At 46.0% G+C, this 23,347-nt stretch overlaps 1 protein-coding gene and 1 long non-coding RNA gene across 10 annotated transcripts in view; both read right to left on the reverse strand.

Annotated features, from left to right (window-relative positions):
- The window catches only part of LOC140915598 (uncharacterized), a 66,307-nt gene extending 50,938 nt beyond the window's left edge, over positions 1-15,369 (reverse strand). For all 6 annotated transcript variants that reach the window (XR_013636142.1, XR_013636143.1, XR_013636140.1 and 3 more), the window contains exons 1-2: positions 13,878-15,369; positions 12,918-13,112 (exon numbers count right to left, since the gene is read on the reverse strand). This is a non-coding gene — a long non-coding RNA (uncharacterized LOC140915598). The remainder of the gene's footprint in view (positions 1-12,917; positions 13,113-13,877) is intronic.
- A 5,778-nt stretch (positions 15,370-21,147) lies between these two features.
- SPOCK1 (SPARC (osteonectin), cwcv and kazal like domains proteoglycan 1) overlaps positions 21,148-23,347 on the reverse strand; it is a 471,926-nt gene continuing 469,726 nt past the window's right edge. For 2 of the 4 annotated variants that reach the window (XM_073355488.1, XM_073355491.1), the window contains exon 11: positions 21,148-22,811. In XM_073355488.1, the coding sequence (XP_073211589.1) occupies positions 22,621-22,811 (191 nt within the window). In that variant the 3' untranslated portion in view covers positions 21,148-22,620. The remainder of the gene's footprint in view (positions 22,812-23,347) is intronic. The other 2 variants (XM_073355490.1, XM_073355489.1) reach the window with 2 other exon arrangements.

A 23,347-nucleotide genomic window follows, 5' to 3' on the forward strand; every position in this document is an offset into this window, starting at 1 on the left:
GGCCGTTGGGGCCCCCTGAGTGGCGCCATTGCGCTGTGCATATATCCCCCCGCCAGTCTGACCCCCTCCAGTTCCTTCTTGCTGGCGACTCCGACAGAGGGGTAGCAGGGTGGGTGGTGGAATGGACGTGAACAACACATCTCGGAGAATAGTTACGAGAAAGTAAGTGACCGTTTTTTCTTCTTTGAGTGCTTGTTCACGTCCATTCCACATTAGGTGAATTACAAGCTTACCTCTGGAGGAGGGTAGGAGTCACGGAACAACTGCTCGGAGGACCACTCTGCCAACCGCCGCGTCCTCTCTGGCCTGCTGGTTGACCGCGTAGTGGGTCATAAAGGTGTGCACCGAGGACCAGGTGGCTGCTCTGCAGATCTCTTGGATCGGGACCTGTGCCAGGAACGCCGTGGAAGTCACTTGCGCCCTGGTCAAGTGGGCCATGACCGTTGGGGCCGGAACACCTGCGAGCTCATAGCACGCCCGGATGCAGCTTGTAATCCAAGACAAAATCCGCTGCGCCGACACTGGGAGGCCTTTCATCCTCTTGGCTACAGCCACAAACAGCTGCGCGGATTTGCAAAAGGGCTTGGTGCACTCCAAATAGAAAGCCAGCAATCAATGCACATCCAGGGTGTGCAAACTGCGGTGACTCGGGTCTGTATGGGGTTTCGGAAAGAACATCGGCAGACAAATGTCCTGGCCCAAATGGAATTGGGAGACTACCTTAGGGAGGAACTTGGGGTGCGGCCAGAGCTGCACCTTGTCCTTGTGAAATACCGTATATGGTGGCTCAGAGGTGAGGGCCCTCAGTTCGGACACCCTTCTGGCCGAGGTAATGGCAACCAGAAATGCCACCTTCCAGGAAAGGTGCAGGAGGGAACAGGAAGCAAGGGGCTCGAAAGGGGGACATGTGTTTAGAGAGGACCAGTTTAAGGTTCCATGGAGAGACTGGTGGGCGGGAGTAGGGGAACACCCGCTCCAACTCTTTAAGGAACCGTCTCCCCATTGGGTGGGAAAACACCGAGCCCCCCAAGAACCCCAGATGGAAGGTGGAGATGGCCGCCAGGTGCATTCTGAGTGAGGACGGGGCTAGCTCTTGCTGCTTGAGGTGCAGGAGGTATTCCAGAATGGCCTGCACCAGGGCCTGGCACGGCTGTACCTGTCGGGGTTCACACTAATATGAGAACCTTTTCCACTTGGCCATATAGGCTGCCCTGGTAGAGGGCTTTCTACTGCCGAGCAGAATCTGCTGTGCAGGAAGGGAGCACTGGTTCTCCAGGGCATTTAGCCACAGAGCCTCCACACCGTCAGGTGCAGTGACTGTAGGTCGGGGTGGAGAAGCCGCCAGTCGTCCTGTGTAATGAGGTCCCGGTGTAGGGGCAGGACTACTGGGGCCTCCACCAACAGCTCTAGGAGCGATGTGTACCAGTGCTGGTGGGCCCAGACTGGGGCGATGAGGATCACCGCCGCCCTGTCCCTGCACACCTTGAGTAGGACCTTGTGCACCAAGGGGAGTGGGGGGAAGGCATACATCAAGCCCCCTCTCCACAGGATCGCAAACGCGTCCGCAAGTGAGCCCGGGCTGCGGCCCTGGAATGAGCAGAACCAGGGGCACTGTGCGTTGGCCCTGGTGGAAAACAGGTCTACCCAGGGAAACCCCCACCTGTGGAAGAGTGAAAGCACGAAGTCCACCCTGAGCGTCCACTCGTGCATGTGGTACGACCTGCTGAGGGAATCCGCCAGCTCGTTTCGTACTCTCGGGAGATAGGACGCCTCGAGGTGAATTGCATGGGCTATGCAAAGATGCCAGAGGAGGAGAGCCTCACGACAGAATGGCGAGGAATGAGCCCCTCCCTGTTTGTTTATATAAAACATGGCATTAGTGTTGTTTGTCAGAACTGTCATGCTGTGACAACTCAGAGTGGCGTAAAAGGTCTGGCAGGCGAGATGAAGTGCCCTGAGCTCCTTCACCACTCTGCTCCGGACCACGACCCCTACATCATGAGGTCCCCCAGGTGAGCCCCTCATCCGTGGTCTGATGCGTCCGTCACCAGCGTCAGGTCCAGTTGTTGGGTGGCAAAGGGGATGCCTTCGCAAACCACAGGCCGGGACTGCCACCACAGCAGGGAGTCCAGCGCGTCTCTTGGGGCTGTCACTACCAAGTCCAGGGGGTCCCTGCCTGGGCGGTACACCCAAGTGAGCCATGCCTGCAGAGTCATAGAATCATAGAATATCAGGGTTGGAAGGGACCTCAGTACGTCATCTAGTCCAACCCCCTGCTCAAAAGCAGGACCCATCCCCAATTAAATCATCCCAGCCAGGGCTTTGTTAAGCCTGACCTTAAAAACTTCTAAGGAAGGAGATTCCACCACCTCCCTAGGCAACGCATTCCAGTGTTTCACCACCCTCCTAGTGAAAAAGTTTTTCCTAATATCCAACCTAAACCTCCCCCACTGCAACTTGAGACCATTACTCCTTGTCCTGTCCTCTTCTACCACTGAGAATAGTCTAGAACCATCCTCTCTGGAACCACGTCTCAGACAGTTAAAAGCAGCTATCAAATCCCCCCTCATTCTTCTCTTCCGCAGACTAAACAATCCCAGTTCCCTCAGCCTCTCCTCATAACTCATGTGTTCCAGATCCCTAATCATTTTTGTTGCCCTTCGCTGGACTCTTTCCAATTTTTCCACATCCTTCTTGTAGTGTGGGGCCCAAAACTGGACACAGTACTCCAGATGAGGCCTCACCTATGTCGAATAGAGGGGGACGATCACGTCCCTCGATCTGCTCGCTATGCCCCTACTTATAAATCCCAAAATGCCATTGGCCTTCTTGGCAACAAGGGCACACTGCTGACTCATATCCAGCTTCTCGTCCACTGTCACCCCTAGGTCCTTTTCTGCAGAACTGCTGCCTAGCCATTCGGTCCCTAGTCTGTAGCTGTGCATTGGATTCTTCCGTCCTAAGTGCAGGACCCTGCACTTATCCTTATTGAACCTCATCAGATTTCTTTTGGCCCAATCCTCCAATTTGTCTAGGTCCCTCTGTATCCTATCCCTGCCCTCCAGCATATCTACCACTCCTCCCAGTTTAGTATCATCCGCAAATTTGCTGAGAGTGCAATCCACACCATCCTCCAGATCATTTATGAGTCCTGAGTCTCAGTCCGGCATGCCTGACCATGTGCATGCATGCTGCCCTGTGGCCTAGCAGCCGCAGGCAGCACACGGCCGTTGTCATTGGAAACTGGCGCAGGGAGGCCACCGCTTGCTGGATAGCCCGGCATCGGGATACAGGAAGGCTTGCCCTGGCCTGCACTGTGTCCAGGACTGCCCCTATGAATTCCACACTCTGTGTGGGTATGAGCATGGATTTGGGGACATTGACCAGGAGCCCCAGCTCGCAGAACAACCTCAGGGCCACCTCCACATGGCCCCGCACTTCCGCCTCGGATCGGCCCACGAGGAGCCAGTCATCGAGGTATGGGTACACCCGGATTCTCTGCCTCCGTAAGAAGGCCGCCGCCACCGCCATGCACTTCGTGAACACCCTTGGGGCTGCGGCTAGACCGAATGGAAGAACCTCAAACTAGTAATGTTCTCTGCCCACGGTGAAGCGTTGGAGCCGCCTATGTCCTGGGAGGATGGCGATATGAAAGTACGCGTCCTTCATGTCGAGGGCAGCATACCAGTTCTCTGGATCCAGGGAAGGGATGATGGTGCCCAGAGAGACCATGCGGAACTGGGCCTTGACCAGGAACTTGTTGAGCCTGCGCAGGTCTAGGATGGGGCGAAGGCCTCCTTTGGCCTTGGGGATGAGGAAGTACCGGGAGTAGAACCCCTTCCTCCTTAGGCTGTGCAGCACTGCCTCTACTGCCCCTGCCTCTAGCAACGAGCGGACTTCCTTCTCTAGGAGATGCTTGTGAGAGGGGTCCCTGAAGAGGGATGGGGAAGAGGGATGGGAGGGCGGGAGGGAGGCAAACTGCAGCGAGTACCCGTTCCGCACCGTGTGTAAGACCCAACCGTCCAACGTAATGGTGAACCACGCACGGGAGAAACGGGACAGGCGGTTCAGGAATCAAAGGGATGGATCCGGTGACTGGTCTGGTGCGCTGTCCTCAAGAGCACCTTCAAAAGCCTGGCTTAGTGCCCAGCTGGGGTTTGTTCTGGCCTTGGTTCTGGCCCGGTGCATTATTGTTACTATTGTTGTTACGCCATCACCTGTTATCCCTGCCTCATCTATGGTAAGGCTCATGCCTCTGGTGAGGCTGGTACTGGTGTTGAGGGGGAGGCTGTGGGTTAAAGGGCTTCCTCTGGGTCGCCGCGGTGTACATACCCAGTGACTTAAGCGTAGCTTGCGAGTCCTTGGGGCTGTGCAGCCTCGTGTCTGTCTGGTCCAAGAAGAGCCCGGACCCTTTGAAGGGGAGGTCCTGGAGTGCATTCTGGACCTCGGGCAGCAGGCTTGACTCCTGGAGCCACACTGAGCACTTCATGACCACACCACGATTGTTCTAGCCACCGCGTCTGCCGAATCCAGGGAGGCCTGGAGAAAGGTCTTGGCTACTGTCTTGCCCTCGTCCACCAGGGCCGTGAACTCCTGTTGGGAACCTTGCGGGAGGTTGTCCTTAAACTTCCCCACCGCCACCCAGGAGTTGAAATTGTGCCTGTTGAGGATGGCCTGCTGGTTCGCAATCCTCAACTGAAGGATGAGTACACCCCAGATGAGTACACCTTTCTGCCAAAAAGGTCCAGGCATTTTGCCTCCTTGGCCTTAGGGGCTGGGGCCTGCTATCCATGATGCTCTCTTTCGTTTATTGCTGAGACCAGTAGGGAGCATGGACTTGGGTGGCAGAACAGGAACTCATAGCCCTTAGATGGGGCAAAGTATTTACGCTCCACTCCTTTGGCCGTTGGACCTCTGGAGGCCAGGATCTGCCATATAGTCTTGTAGTTGGACTGAATGGTCTTGATGAGCAGGAGTGTTATTCTGGATGGACCTTCAGGGCTCAAAATGTCCACCATGGGGTCCTCCTGCTCAACCATCTCCTTGGCCTGCAACCCCAAGTTTTGGGCGACCCTGCACAGCAATTCCTGGTGGTCTATATGGTCTATCGGCGGAGGGCTGGTCACTTCTGTACCCGCCACCCCTCATCTGGGGAAGACAAGGTGGTTAGCTGCTGACCCCCTCTGGTTGGTCCTCCTGCTCCCCTTCTCCCGTGGGAGGGGTCTCTGGCTCAGGCTGGGGCGGGAGTCCATGGGACGGCACCGGGCTCAGTGCCGGTCTCTCCGGTTTATGCTGGGGGGATGCTGGAGGCCTGGATACTGTAGCCTTCAGCACCATCTGGCATTGGTGCGGGGACTGGGAGCGCTGCACTGAGTAACTTGCCCTGGACGGGGCCCCGTGGCGCTCCTGAGAATGAGTGATTCCTGGCTGAGTGGGAGCGGTACTGGTATCCCTGGGACAAGGACTGGGACCAGGACCGGCGTTCCCTGGTCTGGGACCATCTGTGGGAGTCCTCTGGCGAGGGCCGTCTCAACTCCTCCCGGTGCCGGTCTCTGGGTGGTGCTGGAGAGCGGCGTGCCCTTTCTGGTACTTCTTCGCACTGACCCTCTGCCGGTGCCGAAACCTCCTTCTGGACCACTGGCAAGTGAGAGTCTGCGGAGTTGGAGCTCAACCGGGACCAACTCCGGGAGCAGTGCCGGGACGGTGTCCTTGAGCGGCACACCATGCTGGCTTACCCCTCGACAGCAGCCGAGGCATGAGTACCAGAGGGTTCTCCCCATACGGGAGGGGGCTTGCCGCCGACAGCTTGATGAGGTCCTTTGCAGTCTCAAAGATGCCAGGCGTAGAAGGCTGATCTGTTATGCCCTCGAGCCCATCGTCCGCACTGAGCTCACTTAGGTTTGGGCTCGGTGGGGCTTGTGCTGCTGGGACCCCCGGTGTCAGCACTGGAACCGCAGCCTTCCTGCTCTGATCAGCGCTCGGGGCCTTGGGAGGCTCCGGCCTCCTGCGTGGGGAACGACTGGCACGTTGGCTGTGCCAGGGGCTGCACGGGGGAGGATGAGCAGTGCCGGGGCCTAGCCTGACGCTCTGGGGCCGACAGTTTACTGTGCTTAGCCGGTTCTGGGTCTCTCGACGGCTCCGGGGCACTACGCACCAAGGAAGCCTGAGCCGGCATCAGGCGCTCTGGGCCTGGCAGCTGCAATGCAGCCTCCATCAACCGTTGCTTTAGACGAAAGTCTCTTTCTTTCCTTGTCCTTGGCTTAGACATCTTGCAAATCCTACACTGTTCAGTTTGATGTCCGTCCCCGAGGCAACGTAGACACGACTCACGGGGGTTACTAACTGGCATAGGTTTGCGGCACGTGGCGCAAGCCGTGAAGCTGTGGGCCTGCGGCATGCCCCGCGGTCCGGGGTGGGTGCTGGAGGCGTCCAAGCACCTAATGACTTAAGTGTCCACAATAGGTATGTTAACAAACTGATAACAGCTACTCTAAAGGCTAAGGGACTGCTCTTCTACGAGAGAGAGAGAGAGAGAGGGGTTGTTCCAACTCTGTCATGGACGGTAAGAAGGAACCGGAGGAAGCTGGGCCGGCGGGGGTATATATGCACGGTGCAGTGATGCCACTTGGGGGGCCCCGCCGGCCTGACGGGAGTTGCTAAGGGAAAAAGTTTCTGATGCTCGTGCAGGCAGCGCGCGCACACCTAATGTGGAATGGACATGAACAAGCATTCAAAGAAGAACTGATTTCACTATGAGAGGGAATGATGGCCAAGATACTGGATGATCCCTTTACATCTTTTTTGGACAATTCAATGGGCTCTTTCCTTTCTACCTGGAAAGATACCAGAGCTGGGCAGAAGAGCCCTGAGTTTTACATATTATCTGCAGCTCCAGAGTGGGGCTGGGCAACCTGTCTGCCCTAGTGCTCATATTCTTGCTATTGCCAATGACGCTAGTGGGAATGGTTTCAGACACGGCTAGTGTACTCAAAGCCAGATTCCGAAGTTCCCTCTTTGGGTGAGTGGTACCAAGGAAGAACACAGAGGAGAGGACAAGCAAAGTAAATAAATAAGTGCAGATAGCAGGATTCCCAAAGCACAGGAGATTAGATGACTGCACTGCACAGAAAGGTCTTGGATTTTTGGATAAATGCCAAAGGTTTGATCCTCCCATCTCACCAAAAACAGCCCAGTAAGGTTCAAACCAAGATGTACAGAGTAATATTTCCAGACAATGTTACAAGCAAAGACAAGGACAGTTCTATTGGCCCACTTGAAATCCAGGGCTGTAGGAATGCATTTTGTTGTAATACCTCAAAGGGAAGCTTTTCAATCACTGCTGTTGCAAGAAAGGATGCAATTTAATACACAACCTAACATAGAAACATGAAGGCACGGTTCTTCAAAGTTCCTCATTAAATATAATTACATTGACTACAACCCTGTGTCTTAGCTCTGCCTGATCTAACAAAACTCAAAGGCTCGGAGTGCCCTTTCAGACCTCTGAAAGTTGAATGAACTGTTACTTTGGCAACTGAAAAGATGCTCAGACACAGCAGAAGTGGGCTGTTTTGTAGGAGAAGCCTTGCAGGAGTAGATGTAATTTCTAATGGAACTCAAGAGAGAAACATAGCTGTATCTATCCCTGAACCAACTACAGAATTGATGAACAGGGCAGAAGATGCCCCAAATAACATTTTTTTTTTTGCAAGAGGCTTAGCACCAATCTACAACGCTCCATGGGAAAAGGGTTCACAACGTTTTAGTTTCTGCCCTGAAGACACTGTCAACTTAAAATTCCCTGAAAACATGAAAACAAATCATGCTGCCAGAAATCATGCCTTAGAAACAAATTATGCTCTCCAAACATGTCTTGGTGATATAATTAATAAACTGAGTGTGTATGAAATTTTTGAAAAAGCAAGAAGAGAACTTACAGGGTAAATGACTAAAATAGGAGAATAGTGAACATGCCTAAATAACAGACACAAACAATAAATATAAATTACTGTCTGACAAACTGTAAGTAATCCAAGCATTTCAGGCCTGAAATGTGATTCCTCTTCTGGGAAAGCTGGCCTTGACAAGGAAAAGAAGAAGGAAGCAGGTTATTATGGGCCTTCAAAACATCAGGCCAGAATCTTGGATCCTTTCCTCAGATAACATACCTTGCATAATAAAAGTAGAAGGTGGTGCCAACCCATTTTCCTGTTGTCAGTAAGGTGCTGTCTCCATCAACGTCTAGAAATGGGTTTTGCAGCACTCTGCCAGTGCTGTTTCAGAACCCAGTACAGATCTGATTGACCATCTAAATCCTAAGGCCTTGTCTACACATAAAAGTTGTACCACTTTAACTATACTCAGGGCCCTACCAAATTCACGGGCCATTTTGGTAAATTTCATGGTCATAGCATTTAAAAAATCTTGAATTTCACTGTTTCAGACATTTAAATCTTAAATTTGACAGTGTTGTGACAAACGATGAATATGTATTTAAAAATATAAACATGTAAAGCCCTCAAGCCAGTGTTTCTCCAACAGGGGGATCCCGACCCAAAAGGGGGTTACAAGGCTATGGTATTGTCACCCTTACTTCTGCGCTACTTCTGATGGCAGTGCCGCCTTCAGAGCTGGACTTCTCGCCAGCCTCCACCGCTCTCCGGCCACCCAGCTCTGAAGGCAGCGCAGAAGTAAGGGTGGCAATACCATGATCCCCCCTACAATAGCCAGATTTCACGGGGGAGATCAGATTTCATGGTCTGTGATACGTGTTTCATGGCGATGAATTTGGTAGGGTCTTATACATGACCTAGAAATGCATAACCCCCTAGTGGAGAGATCGTAAAGGCCCATGACCTCCTTTACTCTGGGGAGTTATTAAAAAATCAGTGATGTGGTGTCAGCATTGTGCATGTGACATCCAGAGTATAGATTTACTGTCTGAAACTGAAGCACAGATGCAATTCCTCCATCTCCCTCTAACGCCTAAATTTTAAATACTCGCTTTAAATTTAATCCTCAGTCATTGACATTTTGACCAGAGTAGCTCTGCTCAGACGACATTTCATGACTGGAACAAACTTCCTGAGGTTTCAATTAAATCAATGTGAGATTTAAAAATATTTGGGCTGTACAGATATGCTCTGGGTTAGGTTAATGTTTAGGGTACAGGCTCCTTAACTTGGACAGAAAGCCCAGGTTTGCTAAATGAATGAATGAATGAATGGAGTTGTGCGTGTTGTGGTCCAGGCGTGTTTGAGGATGATATTATTTATAGGTTTTTCTGGGGAGTTCATTCTCAGGGTATCTAAGCCCCTTGCAAACATACATAGATTTATCCTTACAACACCCTGGGAGCTAGGAAGTGCTACTATCCTCATTTGACAGGTGGCAAAACTGAGGCCCAGAGGTTCAGTGACTGGCCTATGGTCCCACAGCTAGGGTCTTTTGGGTCCCAGTCTAGTGCCTTAACTACAAGGAACTGTCGTCCTTTCTGCCAAGGATGCAGCTGTTGGAAGAATATATGCTATGAGGCCAGATTAGCTCAATTTCTAACATTAAAAAAACCCAGGGAAACCCCAATATTTGCATGTTTTCATCATGGCAAATCCCAAAGGGATTTGCAATTCCAAATCAGTCGCTGGCTAGGTGTTTAAGTATTTGCTTGCTCTGCTGTCTGATAATTTAGAAGTAATTGATGTAATACCCCAGGTACTGGAAGATCCCTTGTAAAGTATACTCATGGGCTGGGTCTAAGTGTCAGCTCATACTAATCTGTCCTTCTTTTGGCCTTCCTCTGCAGCGTGGGGCACAGGTCACTTGCTGGAGGATTCTCTGCACCTCGAAGTCTTTAAGCCATGATTTGAGGACTTCAGTAATTCAGACATATGTTAGAGGTTTGTTACAGGAGTGGGTGGGTGAGATTCTGTGGCCTGCGTTGTGCAGGAGGTCAGACTAGATGATCATAATGGTCCCTTCTGACCTTAAAGTCTGTGATTCTATGACTCTATGACACTATCTCATAGTAGAAATATAAGGTACTCTCAGGTCTAGAGGAAATGAGAACGAAAATGACATTAAAATGCAAGCCATTGTGAGAGGTTATTTCTATGGATAATCTTCCTCAGCTAAACAGTACGGTAGCGATCAAGTATGCCCTATTTCAACTGTGATTGTTCCCAAGGAAAGACTTAAGACTGAATTTAACACACAAGAGACAAGGAGGTCCTTTTGAGAAGGGCATACTGTGCAGTTCTTTGAAGGTTACCAAATGGAAGGCCTGATTCTCCAATGCACTTTGCATTGGCATTTACACTCAAGCAGAGTTGGTGCAAAAAGTTTCCAGATCGGAATGACTGTGTTTTTATATCTGCTATGTGCAGGGTGAAATGAAGACCCAAGATCTGAGGCTGTGAAAAATAGAGGTGGGCAAAAAACTTTTGGTGAATAGTAAATTCACCAAAAAAATGCATTTTCCAGGGCACCACCACTATTAATACAGGTTCAGGTAGAATTTGACTAATAGTTTTGGCTGGGAAAAACACAACTAAAGATTTTCAGAAATGTCAGAAGGTTTTGTTTCAGCATTGTTTCAACTAACCATTTGGATCTTTCCTTTTGAAACAGTATTTTTAAAACAAAATCTCGTTTCAAATCGACATTTCGTTTACAAAAATGTCACTTTGAATCAACATTTAAACATGTCATTCGACCTAAAAACCTTTCTTTGCTTTGGCAAGAAAAAGAGAAAAAAAATTATTTTCACTTTGAAATGAACAGATTGGTCCCTGCCAGTCCACCCTGTATTTTTCAATTTAGCCACCAAAACAAAAAGAAAAGGAGGACTTGTGGCACCTTAGAGACTAACAAATTTATTTGAGCATCAGCTTTCGTGAGCTACAGCTCACTTCATCGGATGCAAAACAAAAACGTTAGTTATTGGCTCAGCTGTAGTAGAGAATCAGGCCTGGAACTTACAAATGTGAGAAGAGGCTAGAAAGGTAGGATATCTTGATGCCAGAAAATAGGTGGGTATAGCAGAAACCAGGGTCAGCAAAAAGCCGTCATAAGAACTCTAGGGAAGATAACCCAGATGTGTCTCACCACACAGCCTCTGGGACCAAGAACTCTGATTTCAACTTAACCCCACAGCCAATTGTTTGTGATACAGTCTGGCTCCATGTTAAAGGAGGATTTCCTGACTCAATTAGTAAGGACATTAATTCATCAATTATGTAAAATGGATGAGCAATCCGATATCCTATTCTCTTGCCGATGTAACTCATTGTTAAAAGTTTAATTAACTTGCAAGTGCCTGTGGGAGGAAAAAGACATTTGAAGATTCAGTTAAGGAACAATGACCTCAAAGTAGGATGAAAAATTGACTTGAGGCCAGATGAGAAAGCCAGTTTTGCACTGAAAGGACACAGATGCCATTGCACATAGATTAAAAAAAGAATCTGGAGCCAAAGTCTGCTCTCAGTTCCACCCTTGTAACGCTGGAGTAGTTCTTGTGGTATTGAAAACTGTTAAAATTACAAGCTATCACTTTCAATTGCAAGAGGTTTCCTGGTCCTGCTTGAGGAGCAGGGGACTTTGAGCAAAGCAGTGTGATCTGGGTCTTCTTTGGGAAGGCTGCAAAGAGCCCACCTAGAGCAAGCTGTTGTTGTGCCTTCTGCCTTAGGGAGCAGCCTGTTTGTCTCTCTCTATGTTTGGTTTGCGTGTTATTGTTCTGGGATCTAAGAACTAAAGTAGTATTACATTGTGACCTTCCAGAAAGAGTATTTTTGAGATTTTTTTCTATCTTTTCAGTGTAGATGCCTTGAACTTAACAACTCCACTTGTGTAACTGGGTGCAGAGCTCAGCCCATCCTACCCAAACAGGCTGCTACTTGAGATAGCGCTGAATGAGATCTTGGCTAGATTCACAAAAGGACTTAGGTACCTAACTGCCATTTTAGGCACCTAAATACCAGAATCAGGCCCCACCGTGAGTCACAAAACCCCCGTTCAGCTGCCACCAAACCCTAAACACACTTGGTACCTATTTTTTTGCAGTAAAAGCTCCCTATATTTTTACCTGTGTGCATTGCACTGCAGCCCCATGCCAGGCATCTGAACAAACCTAGGAGAGACAGGCATTCCTCCCCTTACCTCACCTGGGGCCTCGATCCGGTACGTGTGCTCAGAACTCATCTACTGGATTGGGCCTCTATAGGTGAGCTTACACAAAGTGGCCAGGCTTGGGAGAGAGGGCAACTTTTAGCCCAATGGTTACATCCTCACCTGGAATGTAAGTGACTCTTCCCTTCAAGTCCTCCCTCCACCTGATGACAACGGATTTGAACCCACAGCCCAAGTGAGTACCCTAACCACTGAGCTGAAAGTCCTCTGCCCGGCCCCCAAGCTTCTAGCGAAACTGGTATAGGCGCCTAACACCAAGAGAACCCTGTTTATAGGTGACCAAAGGACACCTCTAATAAATCTAGGGGAGCAGAGAGAAAGCAGCAGCAGACAGGCTTGGTCTTATGACAGGAAGGTCTCAGTTTTCCCGGCTAAAAAACATTATGAAAAGGAGGTGGAACAGCACCTTATTTGACAAGAGGGCAGCATGTTAGTTAAGTTTAGGCTCCAGAACGTGTGTTATGATTTTATTTTATATCTAACTCTTCGTTCCCAATATTTCTGTTTGCAATCCCCTGATCCTCTGTTCTTTGTTCCGTAAACTTGGACTTGCTTTTTCTATAAACAAATCTAAGTGCTGTGTGTCAAGCATAGCTGTGTTTAATTAGCTGTGGTGTATGGTTCCTTTGGGAACAGAGGAGCCAGAAATTCTGTGTGTGTCCAGTGGCTTAGGGGCTGGGCACTCCAGGGAGACACTTGGAGGACTCGGAGGTTGGAACACGCCATTTGCTTACCTGCAGAGGGACAGTGGAGCCTGTGTGGGCTGAGGGTGGGGGGGAGCGCTTGTGTTGCTCATGGCTGGTTGAGTTGGGGAGCTGTCCCAGAGCAGGCTCAGACAACACTTCCTCATGCTAAGGGCAGATGGTAGCAAGGTGCCTTACAAGAGGAAGGGTCACAGAGGGTTGTTTTTTGTTTCTGCTTTCCTTTATCTGAAATAAAAATAATTTAGACTGAGAAATACAGGTTTTCTTCACACGTGGGAAACCATAACACAGGGCAGTCTGAACCCTGGGTTTGGAGATGGACTGGCCGATAGACTTTTACAGCTCTCAGTCCTTGGGCCTGAAGCCTTCACTTCATTTTTGCTCAGTTCATAACATGTCAGCACTTCAAAATTTGCCATTGTCGACATACATCAGGAGCAGAGGAGGCTAGAATTTATGTGGGTGATGCAAAACAAGGTGCAAGATGGCTGCAGTTTTGGCCTTTATAGTACAAACAGAAGGGATAGAAAAACCAGCTCAGAAAATCCATTTAATACCTCACGCTCTCCTGAGTTTAGTTTTTCCTATAGTGCTCAGCATCATAATATCTAAAATCTGACATGAGTCAGACAGTTTTGGAGTGGTTTTTGTTAAGGATAAACTCAGTTGTACTCAAGGTCAGGCAATTTAACATACTATAAGTTATTTTGTCACTAACAGTTGACATATAGCATAGAATGTGATTAATTAATTTTACATACTTTTAAGGAGGATGCTTAACATGTACCTGCCTTTGATATCACAGTTCCCTCTTGTGATTTGGATTACACATCACAAAACCGTCTGTGAGTGGGATAAAGGTGTCTGACTGTGATATTTTCGGTATTTGGGATTAACAAAAAGGATGCAATTACATGTTGATCTGATATAGAAAGTAATAGAAAGGAGTCTCCGGGTAAGTAAATTAGTGGGGTTTCTTCTTCAACTCACCTGTCAAGCTGGTGCTCTTGGATTTCTGGTGTCTATCTCAGCTCAGGTCAGCTTTATTCTGGAAAAATTGCTTTAGTCAATAACTGGTAGGGAAGGACTTTTGCCTCTATGGAGGTAAAGCGACAGACAGTTTAAAAAATAAAAAGGGGTGAGGTGCACAATTGTGCACCCAACTAGCATGCGCAATTACAGTGCTTGCATTCTTTGTCCATGTTGTGTCCTGACACCCAGACTGCCAGCCCCTGGGGCAGGGAGCTGCTTCTTTGTGACTTGTCTCTACAGTGCCTAGCGCCGAAGGGTGCTGATCCTTGACTGGGGCTCTTGGGAGCTACCACAATAAAAGTAAATATTATTACACTCAGACACCATGACAATCTCCCCTACCTACATCTCTGCTCTTATTCCGTCTACCTCCTTCTTGCCTCTTCAACCCAGTCTCTCTACATTTATCTTCTCCTCACACTCTCAGCTTTGCATCTCCGCACCTAAGCCACTATCTCACTTCCTGTGCAACCTCCTCTTTAAACTCACTTCTTCCAGGAATCCTTCCTCTGGCCTCCCTCACCAAAAATCTCCCCCCACAACCACCCTGTGCTGAATGTGACCTCATGCCTTGCCTTGTCCATTGAGACCAATGTCTTTGGAGCAGGGAACATGTCTTGCTCTCTTTGTAGAGAGCCATGTAAATTTACAGCATTGCAGGGCGGAAGGATGGTCCCAGTGGTTAGAGTGCAAGTCTTGGACTTGGGAGACCTCAGGTCACTTCCCCAACTTCCTGTTTGAGTCACTGAGGCCCAGATTTTTAAAGATATTTAGGTGTTGCTGTGCTCAGTGTTGCAGTCAATGGGATTTAGGCTCCCAAGTGCTTAAATCCCTTTTGAAAATGAGGCCTAGGTTCCTACATCAGTTAGGTGCTGTCATGCCGAGTGCAGCAACGGCTAAGTACCTTTAAAAATGTGATCCTTAGCCCCGCTCTGCCTCAGTTCCTAATATGTACATTGGGCATAATAGCACTGCCCTGCCTGACAGAGGTGGTGTGCGGATAAATACCTGAAAGGTTGTGAAGTGTTCAGATACTGCTGTGATCGGGGCCAGATAAGCATCTTAGATATAACAGTGTTAGTGGACAATGTGAGAGTAATTAACTATTGGAACAGTTTACCAAGGGTTGTGGTGGATTCTCCATCACTGACAATGTTTAAATCAAGACTGGATGTTTGTCTAAAAGATCTGCTCTAGGGGTTATTTTGGGGAAGTTCTATGGCCTGTTTTAGACAGGAGGTCGGACTAGATAATCACAATGGTTCCTTCTGGCCTTGGAATCTATGAATCTAAGGAGCCACTCTGGTAACACATGGTCTGATCCACGAAATATGCTTTTATGCTGATTAAAATGTATGGAAATAGGGCAGAAAGGAAATGGAAAAATCATTTTCCTTTCAATACCTGGCAGAACTATGTTTTTAATAGTGGGTCTTTAAAGTCAATTAATGTTATTGTACTGAAAATAAGCCAGATACATTGGATGATATTTAATAAGCCAGAGACACAAAAGTAGAGATTTATACAATTATGAATTATAAATGGTTTGTTATTTTTTACCAGTGGTATTTTCATTTAATTTCACTTGACTGATGTTGTAGGTAATGATGTTAAAGTGTCTAGATAGCATGGCGATGGATACCTTCAGGAGAGACTTATTAAACAGAAAACCACAATTTGCAAAACCTAATTGGGGAGGAAACAAGCTTGGAAAAGAAACTAAGTTAATTAGGTTTTGTTTTTTTAATCCATTTTTAATACACCCAGTTACCAGGTTTTTGTTTTAAAGTACATCTTTCTAAAGACATGACATTAACTTCACAGATTTAAGAGCTGACATTGAACAGAAGTACAGTTGAAAAATAACTGAAAAATAACACGGACCAGGCACTTCAGCACATGCTTCTATTGCTGACTCTAAGTATGGCAATACCGTAGTTTGGATCCCCACAGTATAAAACAAAAGGAAGGCAATGCGGAGTCGCAGACAAATTAAAATTTATTGAGACAGACAAAAATTTAACTATTTAGGACTACAATTAAGCATTTACAGTTAACCAAGGAGGTTAACAAAATGTTCACATTCCAGTTAACGCCTCATGGAAAAAGCATTCAGAATTTATTATGCTAATCTAATTTACTATGACAGCCTACATTCCATCTACAGTAGGGACATCAAACTTAAACACGTAATATTTGGATCTCTCCTTACAACACACCACATTTAACAGTAACGGATATCAGCAGCATTGAGAAAAGTATAAAAAGACCAAAACCCACCTACTGTAGAAAGGGCTCTTTCATGTATAGTACCTGTACAAAGCAGTCTATGAACTAGAACGACATACAGAACAGACTGCAATGAAAGCCAAAAAGTGTAAGAAGCTAAGCATGAGAGATCTTGTGGTCTGTAGCAAATGACGACCTTAGATCTTATGTCATTTGCTGCCTGGGGTGAAAAATGCTGCAAAAAACATGCAAACATTAAAATATTCCTATGCCAGGAAAGTACACCGAGACTCTAGAGTAGGCTGGATAGGCAAAGAGAAGCTTTCACTAACAAATTGTGTTGTTTTCAAAATAAACTTTACATCGGAAATATAAACTGTAGAATAAATATTAAATAAACACAGAAAATGGGTTAAAACAATAGCCAAAATATTTTGATCACATTTTGATTACATCGTGTTCATGAAGATGCCAACAACAAAAATTATGTCAGAAACTGAATTCAAGGGATATTTTGAGTTAACAATACTAGTGAAAAGGACACTTGGAAACATAAAATAATACTTCACGATGTGTCATAATCCTTCAAAGGAAATGTGATAAAATTAGTCTCCATCTTTAAACAATGGCGCTCCTCTGTTTCCATCTTTCACAATGAGAAAACATTTGGAAGGTCAACAATTTGAGGCAAGTGGAATATTTGACTTTGTAACAAAAATGGGAATTAAATCAAGCCAGAAGCAAGTGAAATGCTCCCTACAAACCTCCTGATTGTCATGCAGGCTGTTTAATTCTGTTGCAGTTTGCAATGGCCACTGGCTCTGGATACAATGCACTGAATGCCTCATTGCTTTACTACTTCAGTAAACTGGGAGATCTTCTTAAAGCATCTTCTACAATTGGCCGGAAAAAATCAATAGAAAGAACTCTGGTTTGTCATTCCACCGTTAATGGCATGTGCTTTACCTGCTGTCTTAATCTGACAACAGCAGTAATAAAATAACAAAAAGTTAAAAATCAGGAGTTTCTGTACTCGGTGGGAAACTGTGATTGGCAAAATTATATTATTCTGCTGAGCAAGTTGATTTGCCAGGTGGCAGGGGGTGGAAACTGTTGTAGCTCCATTGACCTCAATGGAGCTTTATATCAGCTGGGGATCTGTCCCTAGATCCAGACATATTCTTAACTGCTTTTCTCAAAGCATGCAGCTCCGTCTTATACAGTTCTTACCAAAATATGGGGCATTATTTTTTTATACAATCTGTATAGCTTTTTACATGATACATTGTATTTCTACTCTACTAAACTAGATAATGGTGCTAGTCTTCTCAAATTATGACCTCCATTCAGGAAAGCACGTAAGCATATGTTTAAAGTTAAGCACGCAGTTAAGGTGATTTCCTGTAGAGGGATGCTTTCCTGAACCAGGACCTGTGAGCTGAACGGAGGCAAAGAGCTTTGCACAAGCCCTCCAGACCAAGTTGAGTGTCACCCAGGGAGCTACAGAAGAAGTTGTTCAAGGTCACATTCTGCCTTCAGATGTACACACAACACCCCATTGACTCTGATGGGACTTGTACAGGTGCATCTGAGCACAGGTCTTGGACTGTAATGCATTCACTTTAATGTTGATTACTTCATATTTGCTGAAAATAAATGCAGCCAGTCTCACCTGGAAGAGTCAGGTGAGAAGAGGCTACAGGATGAGGCCCTAGCGCTAGAGAGAATGAGGATGAAGACCAGCTGGGCATTGGAGTGACCAGAGTGCCTGTCAATTAAGCTGTAAGACTGACTAGATTTATTTAAGGAAATATTTAAAAAATGCAGGGAATGAAAGAGGATCCTACAGGATCTGTAGGAATGTGGATGCAGTAACCTGACGCCCTGTGCAAATGGAAGAGAGAGGCTGCAGCCACTACTCACATCTTCCCTACCCACCTGCGTTTCTTCTGAATAGTACCTGATTATACAGGCTGTAAGGGAGCAGAAGATTTGACTCTCAAAGCTTTATGTGGTGCACAGCACCGTGTAGGAGCCAGCTGCCCTGGGCTGAGTTTAGCACTAGCAGAATGTTGGTATGGTGTCAGCTTTCATGATATAGTTCTTAATGATTGTGGAGACCCCCTGGATTTCATGGCACGATGGGGTGCCCCTTCTGCTTTGATGGTGGGGCCTGGAGTCTGTGAAATGGCAAGGCCGTGGGCTTGGGAAAGGCAGTGGGCAAAACCAGAGACTTCATCTGATTAAAATCAAGCTCCAAATGAAGCCAGATCTGATGTGCGAGATGCAAGATATTGACCGTGCTCAAGTAACAATGATGTCAAACTACAAGATGTGTTTGTTCCTTTTGCAAATCGCTATCTTTTTTGTCAAAGGCAAGGAGAAAAGAGAATTCTTTTCGAGGTCTGTAATTTATAAAAAGTGATTTTCAAGAGATGGAAGCAAACTAAAAGGAGTCAAAGCCCAGCTTCCTGAGGCTGTTCCAAATCACTGGTTTGGTCTGGAACACACTGGGGATGCTGTTGATTTCACAGCAGTTTTATACCATTTAACCCCAGTAAAATCAATGGCCTTACTGCTGATTCACACCAGTGTAAATGAGGTCAGGGCCAGGCCCATTTTGTTGCTGTTCTCGTCACTCATTATACAGCAGAGCACAATGGGCTTCCCATCTCTGTCTCTCTTATGCTCATTTGGTAGCAATCTATAAACATCAGAAGTCAAATAAAGAAGTTGACTCACCAGCATCACAGACAGGACATAACCATCTGGATCATGCAAAACAGTAGCTGCATTTATTTCTTTGCACATACACAACCCCCTAAAACAATGCCTCCCCCCCAATTTTAGCATAATGAGAAATTCATTGCGGGATTCTCCTGTGGCCTGAGAGAGCATCTGGAGGCCATGTCTGCTTAGGGTTAAACAGTACTCTCGTCCTGCACGGGCACAAAAGTTATGTCTACACTGCATTGTAAACCTGAATCTGTGTGAACCAGGCTTGTGTATTTCCAAGCCCATGCTTGAGCATTCATACTGCATTGTATAACTGGGCTTACAATTGCTGGATCCAGGTCTCATAGCTGTGCTAATGCACCCATACTACATGTCTGTGGCTTGAGCTGCATCCACACTGCAAAATGACAGGGGTTGGACTGAGTCACAGTCCCTAGCAGGGTCCTAGGACCTAGTCCTGAGTGTTTGCTGGCCTTAGTCAGACTCATTGATGTATGGACAGAAGGGGCACTTGGGCTCAAACCTGAGTCACGCCCTGTGCATAGAGTGCAGTGTAGACATACCCAGAGAGGAGTAAGAGGGAGAAAGGCCCCCTCACTCCATTCTCCATGCAGCCTCACAGGACCTATATGGATCTCGGTCTAGTGGCAAGACGGCAAGGCTGCACAAGTGGTACTCCCCCATGGGAGTAAGTGAGCAGAGGGAGGTTGGGGAAGTGTTGAAGATGGGCAAGAAGCAGGTAGAGTCATGGCTCCATGCCCCACCACGCACCGGTCAGTGGAGCTGGCTGCATGCAAGAGGGAGATTTATGCAGCATACTCCCCGTCCCACCCAGTGCATGCAGGGAACTTTGGAGGAACAGTGCCTCCGAAGGCACAATGCTTTCTGGGGGCTGCTCCGGGGCTGCGGAGGCTATGTGCTGCTCAATGCTTAGGGCTGACTCTAAAGGCTCAATCTTGCCCTAAAAAGTAATCACCATGAATCAGAGTGGATTGTAGGATTTCCACCAATTGCCTTAGCTGCCAACCATTTTTCCGCACAAAAACAAAGAGCAAACCAAACCACAGTGGATACCCTTGCTGCTTCCTTTTCTATTAACACCAATCATGCAGTCCTGCTCTTTATTAACTTTCAGGTCATGACTCCAGACAAACAGAGAATAAAACAGCCGAAAACAACTAAGCCCCTATAACAACTTGTGTTTGAAATAGTAAAATATAAGCTCATTTGATGTTCACAATTCCTGTTGTCAAGGGACTTTCCCATTTTGTTGCGTTATTGTACCAGTGAATTCCATGGATGCATGTGTGAATGAAGCCTTCCCTTTTACTTTCAAATCACCTGCACACTGGCTAGATAAGGAGAAACAAATTATTTCTCCCCTTCAGACAAGTTCTGTTTGTAATGAGAAAATTTTCTTTCTTCAAAACAAATTGCAGGCAAAGGTTTTGAAACAAGACTTTAAAAATAAAACCAGCTTTTGCTGTTTATAATGTCAACTACAGGAGCTAGTGTGTATTTCAACTGTGTGTGTGTGTGTGTGTGTGTTTGTGCACACATGAATTCTAGCCAAAGATTCAAGTTAAGTTGCTAAAATGTTTTAAGTCTTAGCTACAAGCACATAGGTGCTGTGATGGTGTCCAGAAAACAATGCAAGGCATACGGAGTCCATTTGTTGGGCTTGCATAAGATCATACATACAGTGGATTCTCTAGTATGAAACCTTTGGGTTGGAGCCTGCAAATCCCTACTTATGTGGGCTGAAGAATTTTCAGGATCAGGCCTTTATTTGGAAACATTTAAAGCAATGCTTTTCCCCTCAGGTTTCAGAGTAACAGCCGTGTTAGTCTGTATTCGCAAAAAGAAAAGGAGGACTTGTGGCACCTTAGAGACTAACCAATTTATTAGAGCATAAGCTTTCGTGAGCTACAGCTCACTTCATCGGATGCATACCGTGGAAACTGCAGAAGACATTATATACACAGAGACCATGAAACAATACCTCCTCCCACCCCACTCTCCTGCTGCTAATAGCTTATCTAAAGTGATCACTCTCCTTACAATGTGTATGATAATCAAGTTGGGCCATTTCCAGCACAAATCCAGGTTTTCTCACCCCCCCCCACCCCCATACCTATTAGCAGCAGGAGAGTGGGGTGGGAGGAGGTATTGTTTCATGGTCTCTGTGTATATAATGTCTTCTGCAGTTTCCACGGTATGCATCCGATGAAGTGAGCTGTAGCTCACGAAAGCTTATGCTCTAATAAATTGGTTAGTCTCTAAGGTGCCACAAGTCCTCCTTTTCTTTTCCCCTCAGTCACTAAAGACCCATGAGATGGTAGACAATACAAAAATGAACTGCTTACAAACGTATTCTGTCCCATGGTTCCTCATCGTTATCATGTTTTCCGATAATCTGGATAAAATAACAAAAGGGATAAAAGACATGATATGGTACATTCATTTTACCCATGACTTTCAACAGGGAAGAGCAGTAAATATTTTAGCTTCAGAATGCTGTCATACAACTGTGGAGATATGAATAAATGGGAATGGCTTAAAGAATCATAGGATTCAATTTTAATACTATTCTTCTATTTTATAGGTGTGTATTAGGAGTGCATGATATTTCATATTAAGCAGAAAGGATGTTAGTTGGAAACATGACTATCTTAGGTTGTTTTTTATACAGACTAAATAAATATTCACAATTTAAAATAAAGAAGAGACAGCTTATTACTTTTGATGGTGAGTATCTTTGACAGCTTCCTAGCTTTGGAATGAGGAGTTACTTAGACTAAATGAAGAACAAGGGATTTCCAGCAGATCCATTAGTGTGTTATTCCAGAAACAGAGGCAGCATGCATGACATTAGGGCAAACTCTTAGTCCAAACTAATTAAAACAGAAACCCAAGATTTGCTAGTTGGAAAATGGTTACAATGATCTAGATTTACAAAACATTCCAACATTCTGGAAGGTGGTTAAATCATGTTCCTTTGCTATGAGGCTCAAAGTTGGTGGTAGCTGTAGATGCTCAGCATCTCTCAGGATCGAGATCATATTGTTTACTATGAAAACTAGGTGACAATGATCTGATCCTGCACATTTGCAGACAACGGGAGTTTTAACATTGACTTCAATAAGGGCAGAACTGAGCCTGTAGTAATCATTCTTAGAGCAAGTGAAAAAAAAATACTGATGGATTTCTTCCTGATTTAAAACCATCAATATTAGCGAGCCAGAAGTTATTATACACAGATGACTGGCTCTTTAGCGACAAGTGGCAGACACAGGAGAGAAATTGAGGCACCTACTGCATAAAAGAAAAGCGATTACTTATAGCATGGTCAGAAAATTCAGTTAACAGCTGATGACAAAACTTCTCCAATGTTGATAACATAAAACAGGCTTCTAATTCTTGCACTGGTTTGTTTTTTCTCTCTTATTTTTTAATCCCATAAACTATATTTCACAAGCTGTGTGGGTGGAGATTAAGCTATGAAACTTTGCTTAAACAAAACTAACAAAACTCAAGAGCCCTGTTGATAGAAAATAAATTCACTGCATTCAAACCAGTAGCTAGTTGGAAAAAAGCCATCTTAAAAATTATATATACTGTACAAAATTAAACAGAGAGGAGAGAGATTTTGTGCCTGATGTTCTCAGATACAATTGCAGAGATATGAAGTGACTTGCAATATTGTGCAAAACATGAGTCCTCAGAACGGTGACAACTACCATATATAACCAATTTCATCATCCTTATCATCATCTTCATCTTCATCATCCTCATTAGCTGCTCTTACATGAATCTTCATTTTCCCTTCTTTGTCCTTTTTCGCTGCTTCACGGTCCTGTTCCAAATCATCCAGTAATACAACAGATCCACCACTGCCAAAATCCCCTGAGGTTTCTTGCTCTTCTTCTAAAATAGGTAAGAATAAAAGGTCATTCTCTTACCCAACAACCCAAAAATCTCTTTAGTCAATGCTTGTTAATGTTCTGACTATGCAAACTACTTTATTTTTTTTGTGTGCAGTAAATTGATTTTTTAAAGAGGCAATTTAGCGAAGGACAGTACAGCAGGCCCCCTTAAAAATGTACATACATCTGTTGTGCCCATGACCACAAATCTGGGAGGAAGTAATACTTCAGTGGGATCTAGAATAAGATACAAGGCCTTGCATCTCTAGATTTCCAATTTAAATCCATCCAAGGTGAATGGTGACTGAAAATCATTACCATCTGATGATTGTTTGGTGGTCTACATGAAATGAGTTGGTGGTCTCGGATCAATTCCTGAAAGTCAAATGTCTACATTAGAACTGGATGGAAAACAATTTTCCCAACCCATGAAAACTGTCAAGATTTCAAAAAAAACCCCACAACAAAAAACAACCCAACCCATTTGTCCTGATTCACGACGAAATATTTCACAAACTGAAAATTCCCCCCAACATT

This window comes from Lepidochelys kempii, chromosome 8 (genome assembly GCF_965140285.1).
Source record: "Lepidochelys kempii isolate rLepKem1 chromosome 8, rLepKem1.hap1, whole genome shotgun sequence".
Classification (NCBI taxonomy): Eukaryota; Metazoa; Chordata; order Testudines; family Cheloniidae; genus Lepidochelys; species Lepidochelys kempii.